This window comes from Ursus arctos, unplaced genomic scaffold (assembly GCF_023065955.2).
Source record: "Ursus arctos isolate Adak ecotype North America unplaced genomic scaffold, UrsArc2.0 scaffold_23, whole genome shotgun sequence".
Lineage (NCBI taxonomy): Eukaryota > Metazoa > Chordata > Mammalia > Carnivora > Ursidae > Ursus > Ursus arctos.
Window position 1 is genome coordinate 8,333,963 of NW_026622908.1, and position 24,630 is coordinate 8,358,592.

Here is a 24,630-nt window from a genome sequence, read left to right on the forward strand (position 1 = left end):
TTAGCCTGCTCTTGAGTATTATACCCCAATCAACCTTTCCAGATTTGGCTATTCATATTTCCCTACAAGATGCCACACTTGAAACTAGACAACTTCCTCTTTACAAGGTATGCTTCACATGCCAAGGCCTCTACACTTCTGCCCACGCTAGCAGTAGAGACAGCTGGTCTCCTATTAAATTTAGGGCTGTGAATGTGATCAAGCTTGGCACAAATCTAAGGATAGCTAAGATGCTTTAGAAATAAGAGGATCTTAGGTAACAGTATGGGTCAGCTCCGTAATACCCATACAGGAATTTTAAGCGATCATAAAGGTCATTTTATTCAAGAAGGATTAGGGAAAAGAGAATCAAGCTGGTATTAGATCTATCTATGGGGTCAAAAAAATTCTCCCCCCCAAAAAAATGAGTGGTCAGTGAATTGTATGGTTTATGAATCATATTTCACTAAAGCTGTTATAAAAAAAATAGGTAGTGGTATTGAGTATTCAGGTACAAATTTCCAAAGAACTAATTAAGGAATAGGAGTAGAGAATATTGTTTGACTGCTGTCTCTCCACAACCAGGTCTTCAAGAAAAGCAGGAGCTGGCCCACAGGCCTCTAAATTGGTGCTCAGACATTCTCAGGATCAGATGCTTGGCTCTCTGCTGACCTTTGCAAGGGCATCACTGACAACATCGAGATCATGCTGCAGCTCGTTCATGGCGCTGGTTATGCTCTTGGTGTCTTTCAAGATCTGAATACTCCGTGTGTATGGATTATACTTCACTCCAAATGGACGCTTAATTGTTTTGGTAAATTCTCTATTCAAGAAAACAAATAAGAGGCAATCAATTTCTAGGAAGCAGAGGATGAAAACTGAACGAGCAACAGCAAACCTATTTCACACACTAGGTGAAAGACAAATCTTTATTAGTTGTTCACACGACCAATCTGACCTACTTCCCTACACAGCGCATGCAGAGATCCCCTGGAATCCCACACAGCTAGGAAACCTAAAACTGTCATAGACACATCCACCCCTGCATTGCTAGGGAAAGATCCCGTGGATGACTTTACCAGTGATTTATTACTTTATACATTTCTCGGCTACAGTAAGGAGACCAACTACAGTAGCTTTATCAGGGGACAATGGCAGCACTTGGCCACCTAGTAACAGACCCCTCAGCCGTGATTTACCTAATTACACCTATATAACTACACACCTGCGCACGCGCACACACACACACACACACACGCCAAGAACAGTCCTGCCTCCTGCACATGGACATTCTTTCTGTTTAGAACATCTTCCTCTAGCCTTCTCTCAAATGACCTAACTTCTACACTTTCTTCATGCTTTCAAGTCCTGCCCTCTTCATCAAGTCAACATTTGAACCTCTCGTTTGGCACCCCCAAGAACAGTTGTGTTCAGGACCCCTAGGAACACAGCTGAGGACAACTGTACATGAGTAAGGGCTGAAATGCAGCTCACAATCCACCTGGTCTACCCAGATGAGACCCCTTCTTCGAGTCTGCGCAAAGGGGCCATAGGTGCTACTGGCATTGGTATTTGGTTCTGTGCCTGGCCTAACGCCCCCAAGTAACAGCAAATCTCTGGAAGACAAGGAACATGTCTTAAACCCCCATCTGTCCCAGAATGATCTCACGATGTGACCTCAGACCCTTACACCAAATGTTTTGTTGATTCTGCTTCTATAGTCCTTTCCTTTCCTACTACCTCTGTCTTGGCCCAGGCTCTTATTTTCACCTGAAGTATTACAAAAATCTCCTGAGTAGTTTCTCTGCCTCCAATGTCCTCCTTCCTTAATTACACACTTAGCTGATTAATAGTTAAAGCATAGTGGGGGGTCTGAGTGGCTTAGTTGAGCATCTGACTCTTGATTTCAGCTCAGGTCATGATCTCGGGGTGGTGAGATCGAGCCCCGCATCAGTCTCCATGCTCAGTGCAGAGTTTGCTTGAGATTTTCTCTCTCCTTCTTCCCCTCCCCCAACTCATGCTCTAAATAAATTAAATAAATAAATAAATAAATAATAAATAAATAAATAAATAAAATCTTTAAATAGTTGAAGCATAGCTTCATTGCATCACACTCTTATATTTTTCCACCTCTCCTACCTTTTTTATGCTGTCCCTTAGCCTAAAACTTAACATATCTAAATCCTATTTACCCTTCAAGTGCTTTCTCAGATGCCATTCAACTTTCCCTGTTCCCCCACCTGGAATAAATTGCTCCTGAATAACATGGAGAACAAAGTTTCATCTGTATCTCTCTAAGGCTTTCTATGTTGTTACATAGCAATTTGTATATATTTTATTTTTCCTAATAGATTATTAACTCTGATGAGAAGAAACCAGTTTCTCAATGTATCTGATTCACATATGCAACCACCAAACATCACCATAAACAACACACTCTAAATATTTGTTGTGAAAGGGAGATATGCCATAGGCAGAAGGTACCTCGTAGGCTTCTAATTATCCAGCTGCTTACTTCTGTGATGTGTTACCATTGCTGGACCTATCTTTTGCAGAGGAAAGTTCAAGCATGAGGCATAAGATATACTTTACCTCATCTTTTCCTTTGCATCTTCAAAGCTTTCAGATACAAAGTAGACATCCTGAAAAGTTGTGATGAGACACTCCTGTTTGCAGGTAACCTTGGGATCAAAGGGCTTTACTTTGGCATGTCCAGAAAGTGAATGCTAGATGACAAAGAGTCAGTGAATCAAAGAATACCGTGTAATTTCATGGATCACATCGTAAACACAACCACCAGAATCAGCACACCTCTGAATGTGCTAGTGCAATGGCCCCAACCTGCAATTCCAAACTTATTTCCTACAGTATTATTTAATCCACAATACACTCCAGCAAAACAAATGGCTCGCTATTCCCCAAAAATGCCCCAAGATCACCTCCATCACTTTGTTCCAACACTCTTCCCACATAAGAGGCACCTGACGATCTTTATTTATGCATATTCCTGCATTATGACTCCTACTTCCTAGCCTGTACTAGTTATCCCCTTACACGACATATACCCACCATCAGGTGGTAGACTCCTGAGAGCAAGAAGTACCACGGACAGTATTTCACACACACCCGTCACTCAGGAAACATAAGTTCATTCCTTTATTGGATAAATAATAATTCTCAAAGAATTTCATAGAATTTAGGAGAAGTTATTGCTAGCACACTAAAAATGGTGAGGGAACAGCAAAACTGTAAGTAAAGGCTTTAAAATATTTTTTATTTAAAAGATATGTCTATCAGGGGACCTAGGTGATTTAGTCGGTTAAGCCGCTGGCTCTTGGTTTTGGCTCAGGTCATGACCTCGGGGCCCTGGGATCGAGCCCCGCATGAGGCTCTGCACTCGGCGGGGAGTCTGCTTGGGGATTCTCTCTCTCCCTCTCCCTCTGCCCCTCCTCCTGCTGGTGCGCGCTCTCTCTCTCTTTCTAAAGTAAATAAATAGGGGCGCCTGGGTGGCACAGTGGTTAAGTGTCTGCCTTCGGCTCGGGGCGTGATCCCGGCGTTCCGGGATCGAGCCCCGCATCAGGCTCCTCCGCTATGAGCCTGCTTCTTCCTCTCCCACTCCCCCTGCTTGTGTTCCCTCTCTCGCTGGCTGTCTCTCTCTCTGTCGAATAAATAAATAAAATCTTTAAAAAAAAAAATAAAGTAAATAAATAAACCTTTAAATAAATAAATAATAAAAGATATGTCTGTAGTGTGTCAACTAAACTCAAAAAAGAGAGAAAGAAATTAAGTAATTAAATTCCACATATAAGTAAAAAAAAAATTAGGGTATCTCTCTAAACCTAGGAAATAGAGCAAATTGTCTTTTAAGTATTATTTACTGCCACCCCAGGTATTTTCCATAGTATGCACTTGTTCAAATCTAAAAATTCTTTCCGGTCGTATCAATTATATTAAGTGAACATGGCTATGTGGAGAGATTTACAGCTCTTACCTTAAGTTCACTGATAGAAGAAAGTAATCCAGCCCCAAAGACTCGCAACTGCCCATCTTGTTTACAGAGACCAAACTCCACAGTGAAAAAGTAGCACTGCGAAAGGACATTGATATTTCTTTCACATCCTGAATAACTCAATTTAAAACAAATTGCAACTCTTAGTCACTGACCCAAAGTGCCCTGGAATAAAGTTCAAGATCCCCAGACCGGTTCCCAGTATTTCGACAATCTGACGTCATTCTAAACTAGCAGTTTTCAAACTGTTGTTCCCAGGATTCTTATATACTCTTAAAAATTACTCAGGACCCAAAGGACCTTTTGTTTATGCGAGTTACAGCTTACTAGTGCAGTAAAAGTTAAAACTGAAAACATTTACATATTTACTAATTAATTTTGAAATGGAATAAACCATTTTATGGTAACATAATAATTTAATGCAAAGTAACTATATTGTACAACACCCAAAAAACGGGTCAGGAAAGAAACATTGTTTTACATTGTTCCCAATCTTTTTTAATGTCTGTCTAGATGTTATTTAATGTCTGGCTGGAAAAACAAGATGGATTCTCATATCTGCTTCTATATTTAACCTGTTGCAATATGTTGTTTTGGCTAAAGTATATGAAGAAAATTCAGCCTCACACAGGTAAGTAGTTAGAAGAAGGCTCAGTATTGCAATAGCCTTTTCAGATGACTGTGGATATTCTTCTTTGACACTACGTCAAAACTCAACAAGTGGTAACTAAAAGTTCAGCTGCAATGTGAAATCTGAAACCATATCACTGAACTCTAGCTCTTATATTGAAATCCACTTTGCATTCTGAGTGGATCTTTCACTCAAGGACCCTGTGCAAGGGTTTCAGAAACACCAGCGGGCCCCAAACCACTATTGGAGAAGCGCTGTTCTAATCATCTAGCCTTTTTCATACTACCTCCCCCACGCTAACACACTCTGTTCCAGCTTCTTGTCATTTCCCCCAGATACACCAAGCACCTCCTTGTCTTTCCTTGTGTGCCCTTATCCTGAGGTGCTCTTCCTTCCTCTCTTGGCAGATGAAAACATGACTCATCTTCCCTGGGCTAGTCCAGACATTCCTCTTCCATGGAACCTTCCCCAAGCTGTTCTCTGCCCTCCCAGAACACTCTGCCTGAACTTCTCTGTAGAGTTCATCCCATTCTAACATGACCGTCTCCTTAAGTTGCATATAAATTCCTTGAGGCAGGAACCAGGCCTTACTCATCTCTGTATTTTCAGCACAATGTCTTGTACCTAATGCACAAAAACATTTTTAGCATTGTTTTCAGAGGACCTATCATTTTTACTGAAAAAAGATTTACAAATAATTCACATTATTGAACTCGAGTGTTTCTCCACCTTTTTTTAAAGCCCATGTCTCCTTTTGATGAACCTTAAAATTTCACATCCTCCTTTAATGCTATTGAACTTATTTAAATTGAATATGAGCAAAGACAAATTTTCTAACAGTTGTCTTGAATATGCACTTTTAAACTGACACTCCCATCCCACCCCAATAAGAATTATTGGTCTATACAGCTATTTTCCCAATTGTACCGTTGCCAGTTTTTGAACAGCCTCCTCTGAAGCTCCAAGGGAAGCCAGGCCAATTTCTTGGGAGAATTGAGCAAAACTAGGTTCCGCCAAAAGGGGGACATGACCTAAGAGTTCATGGCAAGTATCTCTGAAAAAGAGGTACAAGTTTGTCACTCTGTGATGTTTATGTCACATATAAATGCATGATCAACAATTCAACCAAGCCAAAATCTGATCGTCCTTGTATTTATGTGGTTACTTTGCAAATGGACCATGAAGAACACTAACAATTTACTAAAGAAGCTACTTTGGTTCAAAACCTGGGCCACTCACAGGGCGCCTGGGTGGCACAGTGGTTAAGCGTCTGCCTTCGGCTCAGGGCGTGATCCCGGCGTTATGGGATTGAGCCCCACATCAGGCTCCTCCACTAGGAGCCTGCTTCTTCCTCTCCCACTCCCCCTGCTTGTGTTCCCTCTCTCGCTGGCTGTCTCTATCTCTGTCGAATAAATAAATAAAATCTTTTAAAAAATTAAAAAAAAAAACCTGGGCCACTCACAATCATATACACATAAGATACCCATAGATATGTCTGCTCCACACCCCCACCATATCAGGCCTCTGCTCTAATGTCACCTTCTCAGTGAGTCCTTGTCTGATCACTGTTTTCAAAATAGAAACACTCCACACATACACCTCTTTCCCCTTTCTCTGCTTTACTTTTCTCCATGGCACTTATCACCATTGATTGGTGATATTAAATAAATAAATATATATATAATATATATTTTATATATATATAATATATTATATATATATAATATATTATATATAATATATAATATATATATTTACTTATTTGTTTATTATCTCTATCACCCCATGGGAATATAAATTCTATGAAGGCAGAAATTTTTGTCTGTTTTTTTTTATACTCCTTATGCTTAGAATAACACCCGGCACTTAACAGGTAACAGGTTGTCAATTAATAATAGTAACGATAATGGCGAACATACATAGAGCATGGAGCATGCATTATGTGTCAGGCTATTCTAAATGCTTTACACGTGTTCGTTCATTTAATCTTCACACAAAACTCCTGAACGAAGTACCGTCATGGCAAATAACTATTTGATGAATGAATGCTAAAGGAGAAGTACTCACGGCTCTGGGGTATAGAGAGGGTCGGAACTGTGTCTCACGTACTGTGTGCAGTGGAAAACCCGGAAGGCTAAACCTGATAAGAAATCTCTTGGTGATAAGTAACCAGCCACGGGACGGATGGAAAAACCCGTGCGCTCTGCAAAGCAAAGCAGACAATGAAGAAAATCTTTACCCCAATGGACCATTTTCTGCAACATTTTAATTCTGCCGGTGGTACCCGGTAGCACTTTGAGGGAGAACATGGAAAGTAAATGTATCATGTGTGTACTATGGGGAAGTAATAATTACTATGGGTTGGGCAATGAGTTAGACCTTACTTATCACATCTCCTTTCATGTTTACATATTCTCCTCATTGTGACGACTATTAAACTGAGGCTCAGAGATTCAACAATGTGCCCAAAGTCACACCGGAGATGATAAAGGTAGAATGAGAGCCCAGGTCTCTTTATATTACACCTCGCTGTCTCCCTAAAGGGTTTAGAATATCTCCTAGACTATCTTACTTACTTTAGGAAAAAAAATCAACCAGATCTATTAATTTAGATCAGAACCACTTTTTAAGCTATGCCACTTTTAGCCAGTACTTCCTCTTGCAAAGTATATTTTATCTAAATTGGACGGTGCTCTTCTATTCCCCAGCAGCTACGACTGCACGCCTTCTGTAAAAGGGGCCTGCCAGTAAGGGCAGCAGTCACTCAGGGGACTTCTGTAAGCTCTATGCTCGCTGTTCGTTTCCAGCCCTCACCCTCTGCTCTTCCGCCCGTTGCTTTTGTACTTGCATTCCCCCACTCTGATGGGTAGACTTCATGGTCCAATAGAACTCGCCACAATAATGGAAATGTTCTATAGCTAGGCTACCCAGTAGGGGAGCCACCAACCACATGGGGCTATTAAGCACTTGAAATGTGGCTAGTGTGGCTAAGAAACTAACATTTTGATTTAGATTGATGTGAATTATTTAAACAACCACATGTGTCTAGGGGCCACCATATTTGACAGTGTAGAGAGCTCCTTCCAACCGGTGTTTTGTTTGAAGTATCATTTAGGTTTCGTTTCCCTCTTTGACAGCATCCCTTGAAACACCTTTAGTGACCTGTTCTGCACCCAGCTCACACTCCAGACCCCAAGTGAACAGCTTTCAGTTTGAATCCATAACAAAATATTTCCTCCAAATCTCAAGCAAATTTAATTTGATAACTTCTGCCCATCTTGCTAAGACCCGTGTGTGAGGTCGTGTGTATTGTTTCTCTGTCATCCTTAATCACATTGTTTTAATCTAGTTTTTATAGGAACCATTTATACGTGTTCTTCCCTTATAAAACAATAGTGCCTTTTTCTGCTTAGTTTTTCTTAGTTTTGTGCATAATGGTTGACTAGTAAGAGTTATGGAGTTGAATAGATATGTAGATTTGTATGACAGTCTGTGTAAGAAATTCAAAGATGGGAATTTCAGACCATGATGGAAATAAACTAAACTCCCTTTGAGTGAAAAACATAACTTCTATTTGCCCCTAAGGTTCTAGTCTGCTGAGATCAAAGGGGATATTTCTTTTTCTTATATATTGTAAACCCTGGAGATCACTGATCATTTTACTTCCTATACTAGCTAGAAAAAATAAAGAAGCCTGAACCAAATAAGCAGGAAGAACTAAAAGGAAAAAAAAACTGTTGGTGCTTTTTGTTGATCCTTCTACTAGCACATCTTCTTCCTTGGGAAAATGACAGAGTCTCAAGATGGAAAGCAGAAAGGCTTCGGAGACTATTTACTCCAATCTTCTCCAAGGAGCCTGAATCTCCTCTACCCCGTCCCTGACAAGTGGGTGTAGAGCTTTTCCATGAAGACCTCCAGGGATGCAGAAATAACCATCTCATCAGTCTGTTCCATTTTCAAATGGCTCATTTAACAAGGTCTTCTCCATTTTGAGCTAAAAGTTTGCAGTTTCCATCCAATTGTCATTTACTTTAGGGCCACATAGTATCCCTCTATTACATAAGATGATCAGCTAGTATTAAAATAAAGCCATAATGTCCCCTATATCTCCAGATTAAACACCCTAAGAATCCTTCATATTTTATTTATAGAATACATTTTGCAAGCCCCTTATAATTCTGCTCACTTTCCTCTACGCTTGCTCCAGATTATGATTGCCCCTCTTCAAATAGGATGCCCAATACTGGGTCCAATACTCCAGAACACAGTAAGGAAAATTCTGACCTCCCATTTACTCGAACTTTATTCCTCTATTAAAAATTCTGTCATGATCACAAGAGTTCAACATTCCCCTTACAAAAATTAAGCATATTACCTTTTAAAAAGTTTGAGACATCTTCCAATTGTGGGATATTATCTTCCCGATATCCACAATATTTAGAAAGCAAAGGTAAGTTTTTGAGGTACTCTCTGCAGGCATGGGTTGGGTAAAGTTTGTTGAGCTCTTGAAACACGGTTCCCCAGGTCTTAATCTCCTCTTCAGTGAATTCAACCTTGGGAATGGGGTCTCCACTAATGAGACAAAGAGAAGTTATTTTGAATTAGCGTTCAAAAAACAATAGCACTTCTCTTTTATTTATTAAATGAGCTTAATTTACTCTATTCATTAATTATTTCAAAATTGAATAAGTTATTTTTATAGTATACTTACTGTTTATAGTTCATAGCCAAGTCTGCAAAATACTTCCGTCTTTTACGGTAGACATTGTCTTTGAAGCCCTGATAATTAAAGAAAAGTTTTAAAATATCCATACTAAAAAATACTGATAAATGATATTTAGGGAACATTTCATTATTACTCAAGGTATGATATTAAAGGGCTACATAATTGTTATTTTGAGCAAGCACTGTTTAGAAATGTATAATCATTTTTATTTTAAAGGCAATGTTATGGGTGGGGGGATGGAGTAACTAGTTGATGGGCATTAAAGAGGGCATGTGATGAATGAGCACTGGGTGTTATATGCAACTGATGAACTACTGAACTCTGAACATCTGAAACTAATGATACACTATATGTTAACTACCTGAATTTCAATAAAATAAGTTATTAAAAAGAGGCAATGTTATATGAAAGCTTTATACTATAGTGGCTACTAAGATAAAAGATACTATAGACGCAAAGATACAAAAATCTTATAGTGGCTACAAAAATAAAATGGTTTGAGGAATAAGAAAAGCATCATCCTTGGGGTGCCTGGGTGGCACAACAGTTAAGCATCTGCCTTCAGCTCAGGGCGTGATCCCGGCGTTGTGGGATCGAGCCCCACATCAGGCTCCTCTGCTATGAGCCTGCTTCTTCCTCTCCCACTCCCCCTGCTTGTGTTCCCTCTCTCGCTGGCTGTCTCTATCCTGTCAAATAAATAAATAAATAAAATCTTAGAAAAGAAAAGAAAAGAAAAGAAAAGAAAAGAAAAGAAAAGAAAAGCATCATCCTAGTTAAATACACAACTCTTTTCCAAATGTGAGATTTTTTTCTCTTAATCGTTTGAACATCTTCAGCTATATTTTCCTATAATCATAATTAATAATAAAACAGTAATTAATAATACATGAAGTCATGACAACTAAATCTAGCCTTAGATTTTATTGCAAAATGCAAACATACTCATATTTGCAAAAGCAAACAATGCTAATAAAAAGATAAAATAGTAACATTAGTATTTATACCTAGAAAAATATTTTTTTTAAAAATAGATAAAATAAGGGGGCGCCTGGGTGACACAGCGGTTAAGCGTCTGCCTTCGGCTCAGGGCGTGGTCCCGGCGTTGTGGGATCGAGCCCCACATCAGGCTCCTCTGCTGGGAGCCTGCTTCTTCCTCTCCCACTCCCCCTGCTTGTGTTCCCTCTCTCGCTGGCTGTCTCTATCTCTATCGAATAAATAAATAAAATCTTAAAAAAAAATAGATAAAATAAGACTTCAAAAAGCAAAGCCCAGGAGAAAACAGCCAATAATACAAAACAGGAAAGAAGGGGAAGACACTTGAAAGGGGAGAATGAGACTCATCTCTTTAACCCAGATTTACAAGCCCCTACTATGCACCTGGCCTTGTGCTAAAATCCAGAGAAACAAATACGAATAAAGCACAACCTGGGTCTTCCATGAGTTTACACCAACCAGTTATTATGAAACAATATGCCTTATTAGAGATATGCCCAAAATGCCACTGGAACTCAAAAGAGAAACTCCTAACCCAGAGTATGTGAAAGAGAGTAGTGGGGGTCAGGAACGGCTTCCCAACGATGACTCGCAAGCTAAGTCTCAGAAAAGGAGTGGGGACAGCTGGCTGGGAAAGGACAGAAAGGACAGCACCGATGACCGCGCAGCAATGAAAAACAGGATGCTGTGCCCTAGGAAATGCGAGCTGGAGCTTGGAGAAGGAGGTGGAGTATGGCGTGGACTAGTCTGGGGTCTGCTAGTAAAGGTTGGAAACAGCTTGGATTTCAGTCTTTGGGTAATGGGAAGCCATTGGTGATTTAAAAAAAAAAACAGTTTTATTGAGACATAATTCGCACACCATAAAATTTTAAAAGTGTACAGTGTAGTGATTTCTAGTACGTTCACAATGTTGTGCAAACACCTCCACTGTAATTTCAGAAAATGTTTATCCCCCAAAGAAACACCATACTCATTCACAGACTCTCCCCATTTCCCTTCATCTCCAGCCCCTGGCAACCATTCATCCACTTTCTGTTTCTACGAATTCTGGATGTTTCCTATAAAAGGAATCATATTACACGTGGCCTTTTGTGACCAGCCTCTTTTACTATCCCAGTTTGCAAGGTTCATCCATGTTGTAGCATGCATGTATCAGTATCTCGTTTTTTTAATGATCAATAATATTCCATCTCACACTTTACTTATCTATTCATCAGTGGTTGTTTCCATTCTTTTGTTATTATGCATAAAGCTGTTATGAGCATACGTGTACAAGTTTTTATATGGACATATGTTTTCAATTTTCTTAGATGGGTACCTAGCTATAGTTGGTGAGCTTTAGGGAGAAAAAGGATAATGATCACACTGAAGTTTTAGATCATTCTAGTGACTATGAGGAGGATGGCTTTGAGGGGGTGAGCTGGAGGCTGGGAGATGAGTTAAAGGTGTGGTAATAGTAATAAATACGGAACAAATTTAAGCAATATTTAGGAGGTAAAAATCAATAGCACTTGGTAGTAGATCAGAAAAGAATTAGTCACCTCTCCATAAACATGCTCCAGATTTTCTTACCTCTGAAGCTTTGCTCATGTTGCAATGAACTGTCCTTCCTCCCCATCTCTTTCTTGCCAAACTCCTTTAAGGCCTCATTAAAATGTTGTGTTTCTCTGATCTCTTCAACTAGAAGTGTTTGCCTTCTTGTGCACATCTCAAAAGCAATTTGTTCGTGCCACTAGCACTTTGCAAAATGTAATCTCATGTTTATTTATAGATATGTGCTCTACCTTCCCAAATGGGCTGCAAATGCCTTGAGAGCAAGTACAATTGCAATTAATAAACTGCTCGATGAGATATTATAGAAAAAATAGGTGGACCAGCTAGCTGAGGGCTATCTAAGGCAATATGTAGTTGACACACAGAGCTACTAAGTGGCAGATCGAAGTCCTGCTGCTTACACCTCAAAATCGCACTCTTTTTTCTCCACCCTCCCAGGACCGCAGGACTCCATAAGCAACCTTCATGCTCTGGGCTTACTAATTCTCCAACGTATGCCTGGACCGTGTCCCATATAACTTCCCAAAGAAACAACTTCCTCGTTCATCTATTGCCTAAAAAGCCAGTCATGCTGGACAGTGTGGGTAGTAAGTCTTTCTCCCTCTTATCTTTAACCCCCTTTCCAATAATCCATACCCACTTTAACACAAATGTCTGCAGATACTCTCTTCATTTTAGTAGACTCCTTGGAATAGCTCTTATTAATAGGAAAGCCAGACACGGGACAGGTGTTTCAGAGCCAGTGAAGAGAGATGCTCTTCGGACAGTTAGTTGGGGTTCCGCCAATGTGGAGGACCGTGGGCACTTCCCAAAATGGAGATTAAAACCAGATCCTATTTAGTCTAGAATAAGCACGTTCTCCCCCCCCAAAAAGAAAAGAATTTCCCTTAATTTTTAGTTGGCTTTAAATTATTTTTATGAAAAGATTGATTAAAAATATTTACAGGATGATCTGCATCCAGTTCAGATCCATACATCAGAACTCTGTTGGCACAATGGTCCAGGTCAGAAATCTTCTTTGGAAACCAAGGAACAGTTTCCATACCTGCAAAATACAAAACCACTAACAGCTGAAGGGAGGATCTTAAATAGGCACTAAGGAAGAAATTAAGAAAGTCATAAATACGTTTGGATGAAATTTTTATTGTAGCTTGTACTTTGACTCAAAATTTACACAAGTAAATTGCTCTATTTTTAATAAGTAAATTTTATTCAAAATTTTTGAGTTTAAAAAATTTTTTGAGCCTTGATTTCCTAAGTGTTGGAGAAATATTATACTTTTGTAATAGACTTAAAGTACACCCCCCCCCAAAAAAAACGTTTAAGCTACAGATTTAGCTATCCTTAAAAAAGCAAGAGTAAGGATGTACAACTTTGCAGACCAAGGTGCAAATTTAATGGGAATTTTGGACATTTCTTTTTGTTGATGCAAAGTATCTTAGAGATCACTGATGTCTTTGCCACTTTGATCTCTCACCCTCCCTCAGACATACAAGCCCTCCTGTAACTCTGGGGTTTTGCACCTGCTCTTTCCTGCCTGGAAAACCTACACCCTACTCCCACTTCCTGCTCCACCCATCCTTCTATTTTCCTGAGAATATCCTTCTCTTCCGTCAAGACCGAAATTAAATGAACCTTCCCTGACCCTGTAGGTGGAGCTAATTCTCTGTCCTCCAGGCTCCTGTGACACTCTGTTTCTGATTCTCTAAAGTGTATCTGCTTATATCTGTCATACAGGAAAGAATGGGAAGGACTCTAAGGGAGGGAATATATATATATATTTGTATCCCTGTTTCTTAGTAGAAATAACTGACACAAGTTGGTATTCCCTAAATATCAACTGAACCATTTAGCTCCTAGAAAACTCTTCTTTTGATAGATGAGATAACCAAAGCTCAGAGAGGTAATTTATCCAAGGTAACTCATCTCTGTTGGAAGAGAGAGGATTAGAATTCAATCCTTCTTGTTCCAACCTAATGCTCTTTTTAACATACCCAAAAGTGATAGTCAAGAGATTTGAGCAGAGGGGCGCCTGGGTGGCATAGCGGTTAAGCGTCTGCCTTCGGCTCAGGGCGTGATCCCGGCGTATGGGATCGAGCCCCACATCAGGCTCCTCCGCTATGAGCCTGCTTCTTCCTCTCCCACTCCCCCTGCTTGTGTTCCCTCTCTCGCTGGCTGTCTCTATCTCTGTTAAATAAATAAATAAAATCTTAAAAAAAAAAAGAGAGAGATTTGAGCAGAAATACCACAGGGGCACCAATCCCTCAAAATAGACATAAGCAGAGTCCTTAGGCTTCTGCCACACCAGCTGTTAACCCTTTGGTGGTCGGCAGTGGGCCTAGGACTCCTAGGGTAGCATCTGGAGAACACGGGCTTCAGGCACGGTGGGGACACGCAAGGGACTTGGGGAAGCAGCTATCTCCCACTCAGAAATGGAAGCATATCAGTATTTTAGTAACGTACACAGCCATACACATACATAACAGATGAGTATCAGCCCTGATTATACCCCAATACCGTGCATGTTCTAAAGGGATTGTTTTAAATTGAGTACTATATTCAAAATGTGGTTGAACTATCATTTTACCATTTGTCCCAGGTAAAGGACAAGGATTTCTTTCACAACAGAAGATCTTAGCTATCTGAAACCTTAGGAGGCTTTGTTGCTTTTCACTTGTTTTGGTGGGGGCAGGGAGGAGTGTATAATGAGTGTATTCACATCATAGTTGTCAGCGACTGTCAATATTCTCAACAGATTTGAAGATTCACTTAATATCTGCCAGATGCTAAGCTCTGTGGGAATTTCTAAGTGCTCAAGGACTGTAAGTTGAAGGTTTGTGAAATTAAGAAATGCTTGATGATTTGGAAACTGAGAAACCTTAATCAATTTCTAACTATTCTGAATTCTTCCTTATACCCAAGGTTTCCCGTTCACTTCTCTCACACTTGATAAAACGTTACTTTATAATTGTTCTATAGTATTTTGAGCAATTACATTTTGTGCTTCCTTCACTACCAGACTAAGCGATTTGAAGAGACAGTGTTTTATTTTTATTTTCATGCCTTCAAGATAAATATAAGATTGGACATACATTATGTACTTAATGTTCTGAGTGGGATTTTCATTTTTCAAACTTACCATCTTCCTTCACAGTAAAATTATCTGGTGGATTCACAGAGAGAACATTAGTATGGGACTTCAACAGATGAAAAATATCATTCAGTTGTTCTCTGTTGATATCACAGTCAACAAAAATCTCAAATTCTGAGTTTCTTCTCTTTGATTTTCGGGACTCGATATGTAACAGGTTCACATGCTTCTCCTGGGTAAAGCGGAGAGTAAAGATACATATGACAGCCTCAAATGGTAATAGTCTCTGAGCTCATTACTTTCATTACCACTAAAAATCAATTCCACACTCACCATTGTAGTCAAAAGAGAAAAAGTCTGTTTTTAGCGTGCCAACAGCAAAATAATGCCTCCTAAATATTAGGTACTGTTCAAAAAAGTTTGCAAAGTCATCACACCCTCCAGAAACTAATAAAATAACACCCACTAGAAGGCCCTCAAATTGCCAGAACTGAACGGCCTCTAATCAAAATATCAAATCTCCTAGATAAAAAGAACCTTTCAAAAATTTCTCACGAATAAAAGCATTTTCAAAAAGTGATATTAATGTTAGTCCTTTAAAAGGAAAGTTTCCTTTGTGAATATGCATTTAATAAAATTAGATGAACAGCTTGAACAGTGTATTTAATACCTCAAATCTCTTAAGCTACAAACTTAGTAACCAGCTGAACCAGATCGCTTCTTCTGCTCTCCTCCCATGCCAGCCCGAGCTGGGTACCATATGTGCAAACCTGTGGGAGGAGGATATCTTCTCTTACCAATTTGGATAGCTGAGGACGAGCACCAGTGGCATAATAATGAAGCATAAGAACCAATTACCCAGCATCTAAAAAAATGAGGTTAGAACAGCTGATTTCCAACACTGACCAGTTCAATTTAAATTAACTTGGTGAACACCTATGTAGCCAGGTAAGGGCTGTGAAGCATACAAAGAAAAGCAAGGCACACAAGGAGTTTATAATCTGGTTGGCCAACACATGAGAGGCTAAGAGAAAACACAAGTGGTAAGTACTTAGGCGCAGAAGAGGTTCTGGGAAAAAGCATTATGGGCTAGAGAAAGTAGGCATTTCCAGGGAGCAGACAGCAACTGAGATGAGTCTTAAAGCACAGATAGAGTAGGAAGACAGAAGGGAAGAAGGAGGATTCCAAACAGGAGGAACTGTATATGCAAAGGTAGAGACGAAGGAAGAATTATTAGGAACGTGAACCTACAGGAAAAAAGAGTGAGTATCAGGGATGTTGGGAAATTGGAATAGGCAGGATTTATCCTGGAACATAGACTTTATCATGGAATCAATAGAAGAAAGCCAGTTACTACATAAACTGGAGTTGATCAGAAGTAAAGGAGAGTTTCTGACATCAGCCATAGCAACATTTTTCTAGCTATGTCTCCTGAGGCAAGGGAAATAAAAGCAAAAATAAACTATTGAGACTACATCAAAATAAAAAGCTTCTGCACAGCAAAGGAAACAAACAACAAAACTAAAAGGTAACCTACTGAATGGGAGAAGATACTTGCGAATGACGTATCTGATAAAGAGTTAGTATCCATAAAGAACTGATATAACTCAGGGGCGCCTGGGTGGCACAGCGGTTAAGCGTCTGCCTTCGGCTCAGGGCGTGATCCTGGCGTTATGGGATCGAGCCCCACATCAGGCTCCTCCGCTATGAGCCTGCTTCTTCCTCTCCCACTCCCCCTGCTTGTGTTCCCTCTCTCGCTGGCTGTCTCTATCTCTGTCAAATAAATAAATAAAATCTTAAAAAAAAAAAAAAAAAGAACTGATATAACTCAACACCCAAAAAACAAATAATCCAAATTTTAAAATGGGCAGAAGACATGAACAGACATTTCTCCAAAGAAGACACACGGATGGCCAACAGACACATGAAAAGATGCTCAGCATCGCTCATCACCAGGGAAATGCAAATCAAAACCACAATGAGCTATCACCTCACACCTGTCAGGATGGCTAAAATAAAAAACACAAGAAATAACAAGTGTTGGAGAGGATGTGGGGAAAAAGGAACGCTAGTGCACTGTTGGCGGAAATGCAAACTGGTGCAGCTGCTGTGGAAACCAGTATGGAGGTTGCTCAGAAATTTAAAACTAGACCTACCCTACAATCCAGTAATCGCACTACTGGGTATTTACACAAAAAATACAAAAACACTAATTCCGAGGGATCCATGCACCCCTGTGTTTATAGCAGCATTATTTACAATAACTAAATAATGGAAGCAGCTCAAGTGTCCATCCAGAGATGAATGGATAAAGAAGATGTGGTATATATGCACCGTGGAATATTACTCGCCCATAAAAAAGAATGAAATCTTGCCATTTGCAATGACATGGCTGGAGCTAGAGTATGATGCTAAGTGAGGTAAGTCAGTCAGAGAAAGACAAATACCACATGATCTCACTCTTCTGTGGAATTTAAGAACTACAACAAATGAGCAGAAGGAAAAAAGAGAGAGAGAAACAAAGCAAGAAACAGACTCTTAACTACAGAGAACAAACTGATGGTCACCAGAGGGGAGGTAGGTGGGGAGATGGGTGATGGGGTGAAATAGGTGATGGGGATTAAGGAGGACACTTGTGATGGGTACTGGGTGCTGTATGGAAGTGTTGAATCACTATATTGTACGCCTGAAACTAACATTATACTGAATGTTCACTATACTGGAATTAAAATTTAAAAAAAATTTTTTTAAGATTTTATTTATTTACTTGACAGAGAGAGACAGCCAGCGAGAGAGGGAACACAAGCAGGGGGAGTGGGAGAGGAAGAAGCAGGCTCCTAGCGGAGGAGCCTGATGTGGGGCTCGATCCCACAACGCCGGGATCACGCCCTGAGCCGAAGGCAGACGCTTAACGACTGCGCCACCCAGGCGCCCCTAAAAATGTTCTTAAAAGAAGTAAAGGAGAGTTTAATCTATTTCTTATTAATTTTTATAATAAGAGTGCATTAATAAATATTTTCTGAATGATGACTTGAATAAATATAAAGCTAAATTACGTTTTGGGAGACAAAGGTGCAAAATGTCAATTCTTCCTAAATTACTCTATAAATTGAACACTATCAAAATCAAAATCTTGATGGAATTTGGTGAGGAAATGTAACTAAATAATTTATAAGTCCATCTGGAAGTAAATTTTAGTCAGGAAGTCTCAGGGAAATTTACATAAAGTAGAAGTAATAAGTGAGACATTCTCTATCATATATTTCAATTACAGAAAAAGAACCACAGAGAAGTTAAGCACTTTGCCCAAAGACACACAGCTAATACGTATCAGAGCTGGAATTCAAACTCAAGCTGTCCTGCTCCATAGCCCATGCTTTTAAACATTAATTGTAATCCTGTTTACCAAAAAGGAAGTCAGAATAATGGATAATATGGCTCTTCTTTGAGCAAGATTTATATAATTTTAAGAATGAAAACACTAAAGACTGGCATAGCCAAAAACTGGGACATAACTACATTGGGAAAATGGAGGGAAGGGAAGTCAAGGGGGCCACTGGAAAGGGGGCTGTGTCAAAAAAGGTGTCTTTACTTCAATTGTAGGAAATTCAGTAGGTGGATATCTACAAGTGAAAAAAATCAAGAAATAGCAGAATAAGCATACTGTTTATAAACATGGAAGTAGGGCCTCCTGGCTGGCTCAGTTGGTAACGCATGGGACTCTTGATCTCTGGGCTGTAAGTTCGAGGCCCACCTTGGGTGTAGAGATTACTTAAAAATAAAATCTTAAAAAAAAAAAAAAAACATGGAAGTAAATTCTAGAACATGTAGTCAAAAGAGTTGAAAGTATTTGCCTCCTGCAGGCTGAGGGGAGATAAAATTAGATGGATACACAGCAACATGGGTAGGTCTTAAAAACAGTGCTGAGTGAAAGAAAAAGTATCTTATACAATCACAATTACATAGATTACTAACACACACACGTAAAAACTAACATATTCTAGAGTGCACATAAAAATAATTCCATGTACAGATCGAACATATCAGAGCAGCTGTCTATCAGAAGAGAGAAATGGAGACTGAATGGAGCAATGAAATGAAACAGGAGGAGGCTGTGTAAATCCGTAATGATAGTCTACGCGTGATTTAAAGTGTATGATTAACTCAACCCTGTGCTGTAAGATTAACAAAATAAATTAAACTTAAAAATGAGGAGCTATGAAGGGGCACCTGGGTAGCTCAGCTGGGTAAGCATCTGACTCAATTTCGGCTCAGGTCAGGATCTCAGGGTGTTGAGATTGAGCCCTGCATTGGGCTCCACGCTGGACGGGGAGTCTGCTTGAGATTCTCTCTCTCCCTCTGCCTCTGCCCTTCCCCCCAATAATAAAACAAACAAACAAACAAATAAGAACAGTTCATAATTAGGAGAGATGAAGCAGAAGACCGCTATTTTCTTCATAAGCCTCATAGTGTGGGTTGACTTTTTAAACCATGCACACGCATTCTTTGATTAAAAACAAAATAAAGAAGAAAGTTGATGGAAGAAGAAATATAGGTGTATTATTTAAAAACTCAAAGGTAATTAATAAGATGGCTAAAATAATCATATACTCATCAAATTCAGGGGGAAAGTAGAGGGAGAAGGGATGGAAGTATCATCCACGAGAGAGCAAATGAGTATCGTGGGAAGTCGGTAACTCGAAGAAAGGTATCAGAACAATATTTAGATATTATAAATTCATCACCAAAGGAACTCAAAACAAATAGTCGAAAGAGGTTGCCTCTAGGGAGTGGGACTGAGGATATGGTGTATTGGGTGGGAAAACATGCTTTTCATTGCAACTCTTCTAGACAACTGGTCTGTATTTAAAATTTTTAATTCTTTGAAATATTATTTTCACGTGGCTATAAGATAGCATGCATATGGATATACACTTGATTTTTAAAATAGTTAACATCGGCTCTTTACATATTTATTCTGCTAATTCTCACAATGACCCTATGAGGTAGGCAGAGTTCTCATTTTATAGATGAAAGGACTGACACACAAAGAGACTAATTAATTTTTCCACGATCACCCAGCCGATAAGTGACAGAGCAAGGATTTGAACTCAGGTGGTCTGCCTCCCGAGCCTGAGAATTTAACCGCAATGATGTTCTATTAGCATAACTTAACCTGTCCCCCTACCCTTGGAAAAGTAGTTTGTTCATAATTTTTAGTTCTTATAAGTAAGTCTCTGTGTCCCCAAGCCCATAAACTAGGTTAGGTCCCCCAGTTCAATGTTATCATAGTACTATCTGGTATTTCTTTCAGGTCACTTCACACACGAGTAATTATTTATTTACTACCGTTATTTGCTTACTGTCTGTCTTTCCCCCTGGATCGCACACACTGCGAGGGCAGGCACTGCGTCTGTGCTGTTCAGGTCCGCATCCTTAGATCCTACAGGGCACTTGGCAAAAAGTAAGTACTCAGTAAATGTTCGTGTTCTGCCTGACGGACCCCTGTTTCCTTAGGATGGATTTATGGGGGCGTCTGGGTGGCTCAGTTAGTTAAGACTCCGGCTCTTAAATTTGTCTCAGGTCATGATCTCAGGGTCATGAGCTCAAGCCCCGCATAGGGCTCCACGCTGAGCAATGAGCATGAAGCCTGCTTAAGATTCTCTCTCTCCCTCTCCCCTCACTGTAATCCCCCCCCAGCTTATGCACACGCACTCACTCTCAAAAATAAATAAAATTAAAACATGGATCTATGGAAGGGGAATTACTGGGTCAAAATGTGTGACCATTTTAAGGCTCCTGATACGTATTGTTTCCCTACACATTATGCCAATTCACCCTCACACCAAAGGCGTATTTAAGTCCCAAATGCATTGAAACTTTGACCGTAGGGAACAGTATAATTGTAGAATCTTTGCTATTTTGCTATATTAAAAAATATCATTAAATATATTACCAATGTCATTAAATATTAAAATTTTGATATTCTATTTAATTAAAACAAAATTAAAACCTCCTTCTCCGAAATCTGTGAAGTGAATCTTCCTCCTCCGTTTCTTTACTAGCTATTTGCATCTTCTCTTCTGTAAATGGTTTGTATCCCTTGCCCATTTGTTAGAATATTTCAGAAACTTAAGTGCTTAAGAAATTTCTCCCATCCAGCTCTGAAGAATTTACAATAATTTATATTTTAAATACAATTTTAGAGACTCATTTGAGGAGAGTATTATGCAAAAATATGGAGAGTGCTTACCTGGAAGATTTTTAGTGCTTTTATAAGTCCACCAACTTCATTCTTCAAGGAAAAAATGAGCGTTGCTCTTCCTCTTTCCAAGGAATGGTCTTTATTTTCCTTATTGTCTTCAATCATGCTGAATTTGGTGTAGTTCTCTAAAAGCAAAGTATGAAAATAGGTCTAAAAAAGAAGTTGTGCAATATAGACTATATTTGAGAATATTTGAAACCCAACACAATACTTGATAACAGTACCCAAATTCTAGTTTCCTCACCTGTGAAACATGGATTTGTAGATACGCTTCGCAAGACTGTAATGAGACCAACATAAGAAAAAACACTGCCTAACATAGTTCCTGGAATATAGTAGGCATACAGTTCATGTTACTAGTTTCCCTTTTCTTTTTTTCTAGTTCAATCCCTTCGGGGTTTGATTCCTGCCCACTGGCTACTTGCAGTCTTCCTACTGTCGCCTGAACAGGGCACCCTTCCTTTATGAAAGCCTACCTCCTCTCCCCCCACAATTTCAGCACTTTATTACACTGGGTTTTGAATGTTTTATTCATGCACATCTTTTTTTTTTCAACAAGGCAGCAAGCCCCTTCAGAACAGGGACAACGACTTCTATTTCTTTGTAAATTCAAGAGCCTGGGCAGCTCTGGACACATGGGGACCACAGGGATAATGGCTAGCCAAGAGAATTCTGGTTCCATACAAGTATCTTCATTCTTCTCTGACTGGGAATCCCCCAGGCTGTAGGCCCTGAAAGGCCAGTTAGCCTTTTCAATATTAGCCTACAAGAGTTTTATGATTATACATCCAAGTGTGTGTGTGTGTGTGTGTGTGTGTGTGTGTGTGTGTGTGTTGGGGGAGGTAAGGATATTGTGGGGGATAAAAGTGGGGCATAATAACTTTCAACTGAGAAATACACACTTTAGAAATAAGATCTGGATTAATACATGGAAACAGTATATTGAGGATTTATTCTTCCTAGTTTTCTTTTGGTTATTAATTCTTCCTAATTGCCCGGTTTCATGTTGGAGTTCTAGTGGAGTTAACCTTTCACAACTTAAATTGATATAACCGATTCCACTGTCTTTCACCTGCTTGCACTCATTGATCCAAGCCTGAAGCAGTACCCCACAGAACAGGTATAGTACGCTGTCTGGGCTTGCAGCCAGATAAACTGTGTCCAATTCCCCACAGCTCAAACTTCATTGCCTCATGGAAGCCTTCCCTGGCCTCCATAAGTCATTTTCCCTCCGCGTTCGAGGAAGCCGCACCATATACCTCCCATTCATAGCAATGGTCACAGGTGCAGTTGTAGCGCTGTTTCAGTGAGTATTTTACTATGTTCAGAAACACAGAAGGTAGAACAAAATTCCCGGCATCTAGTTGAAAGCTGTCATCTCAGAAGATGAACTAGATACCTACCCTGGCATCTTCTCAAGCACCTATTTACATTATTACTAAACAGTGTATGGAAGTATTTGGAATGCGAAGTCAGACAGATCTATTCGCTGGCCTGATGTTTATCAGCATATGACCTTGGTCATGTTACTTAACCTTTCTAATATAGCAAAGTTACCAAACAATTCACTGGAACTCACAACATCCAAAACTCTCTCACACATTTTTTTTTTTTTGGTCTTTTTAAGAGAGGGAGAGAGACAGACAGCAGGCTCCACACCCAGCATAGAGCCCAATGTGGGGCTCGATCCCACAACCCTGAGATCACAACCTGAGCTAAAATCAAGAGTCTGACCCTTAACCAACCGAGCCACCCAGGCATCCCTCTCTTACACCTTTTATTTTATTTTATTTTATTTTATTTTATTTTATTTTATATTTTAAGTATTTTATTTATTTGACAGAGAGAGATAGAGAGAGGGAGCATAAGCAGGGGGAGCAGCAGGCAGAGGGAGAGCGAGAAGCAGGCTCCCCTCTGAGCAAGGAGTCCCATATGGGACTCAATCCCAAGACCCTGGGATCATGACCCGTGCCAAAAGCAGACGCTTAACTGACTGAGCCACCCAGGCTCCCCTCTCTTACACATTTTAAAACACATAATGTGACGTGGTATTCTGATGTTTTCCCCACAGAAGAAACTAAGCTATTTAGGGCACCAAGAAAAGACTGGGATATATAACTCAAAGTTTACTTTTTTTGATTCATTGAGTTTAAAACAAAAACTGCTTAAATATTTTAATTGTGTCAGTTTATTCTCTATAACTAAAACAATCTCTATGCCAAATGCTTCAAAACCAAAAGACTGGTTAAACTTAGTAATAATCTGGATTTTTCTGTGACTCAACTGTTTACTAATGTAAAATAAATAAAATTTCAACCCAAGCACATTCATGTATATAAAGTATCATGGTCAGTGTTAGGGCAGTAAAGATTAAAAGAAGACAATTTGCCCCCAATGGATTCACACACTTATGTTTGAGGGAGGGGGAGAAGGAGAAACAGACTTCCCAGTAAGTATAAATAAGCAGAAGAGAATGAGACCCTGAGATCCCAGCTCTGATATCTGAGAAGCTTACCACCGTCCCCAACCCCCATTTTCCCACCCGTGATAAATATCCTAAAGATAAACGGAGATGGCTTCTGGACCATCCTTGAGTCTGATCAGAAAGGATTTACGGACGAGAAACAAGAGATCCTAAAATACACTTTCAGCTTCAAAGAAACTGCCCCTTTCGTAAACTTCAAGAAATTCTGAACTGGTAACTCTGGAGCTAAAAATTCAGCGACGCATTCTCAAAATACATTTAGAGATGTGAAAACCTTTGGAGACATTTCTTACCTAACTATCACTCAAAGGCCACAGGCTTTTTTTTTTTTTTCACACAGAGTATGGGTGATTTTGTCCTACAGTATGTAGATGCAAATAATCAGAGATATAAAATCATACGGCAAATTGCTAGTAACAAATTCATCTAGACAAGTTCTAATTTCTAGGCATAAGTTTTCTTATTTGCAAAATTGGAGGGAAGATAATTGACACCAATTTCACGGTTATAAGGAGGATATATATATATATATATATATATATATATATATATATATATGATGTATAAAACCATTAGAACAGTTGCTGACCTACACAAAATACTCAGTAAGTACTAGCTCTAATAATGGGAAGTGCATCCCAAATTTCCCCATCTTCAAAAAAATGTTAAATGTAATAAAATTGACATTCTAAATGTAATAAAATGGACTCCTCTGGCTAAGAATTTTTCTTACCCAGGGAATTAAGCATTTTACAAGATGGTAAAGGTTGTTTTATGACATGAAATGTAAGTGTTCTTTTGTCTTAAGGTGATTTCCAGTTTCATTATTTATTAAGAAACCCCTAAAATATATTAAGTTCCAAATCTCAAGTGAATAATTTAGCAATTCATTTGGAA

At 39.4% G+C, this 24,630-nt stretch overlaps 1 protein-coding gene across 2 annotated transcripts; it reads right to left on the reverse strand.

The window, feature by feature from the left end:
• Positions 1–422: 422 nt before the first annotated feature.
• TPH1 (tryptophan hydroxylase 1) lies at positions 423–22,958 on the reverse strand. 2 transcript variants are annotated; one of them, XM_044379817.3, is made up of 11 exons: positions 21,237–21,362; positions 20,347–20,436; positions 15,032–15,215; positions 12,837–12,937; positions 9,331–9,398; positions 8,995–9,191; positions 6,687–6,822; positions 5,547–5,673; positions 3,971–4,066; positions 2,572–2,705; positions 423–802 (listed from the first exon to the last, which is right to left on the reverse strand). In XM_044379817.3, exons 1-11 carry the CDS (start codon positions 21,351–21,353, stop codon positions 628–630), a joined length of 1,425 nt encoding a protein of 474 aa, XP_044235752.3. In that variant the 5' UTR covers positions 21,354–21,362; the 3' UTR covers positions 423–627. The 2 variants fall into 2 exon arrangements, with proteins under 2 accessions (XP_044235752.3, XP_057173075.1); XM_057317092.1 differs by lacking the exon at positions 20,347–20,436 and having other exon boundaries at positions 21,237–22,958.
• Positions 22,959–24,630: the final 1,672 nt, after the last annotated feature.

Excerpts from the sequence above, each read along its gene's own strand:
- TPH1 (XM_044379817.3), bottom strand. The coding sequence starts at position 21,353 with ATGATTGAAGACAATAAGGAAAATAAAGACCATTCCTTGGAAAGAGGA. Across the intron at positions 12,938-15,031 it reads TTTTACTGTGAAGGAAGATG|GTATGGAAACTGTTCCTTGG; the intron begins GTAAGTTTGAAA and ends TGTATTTTGCAG. Across the intron at positions 6,823-8,994 it reads TGTCTCAAACTTTTTAAAAG|AGCGCACGGGTTTTTCCATC; the intron begins GTAATATGCTTA and ends TTTGCTTTGCAG.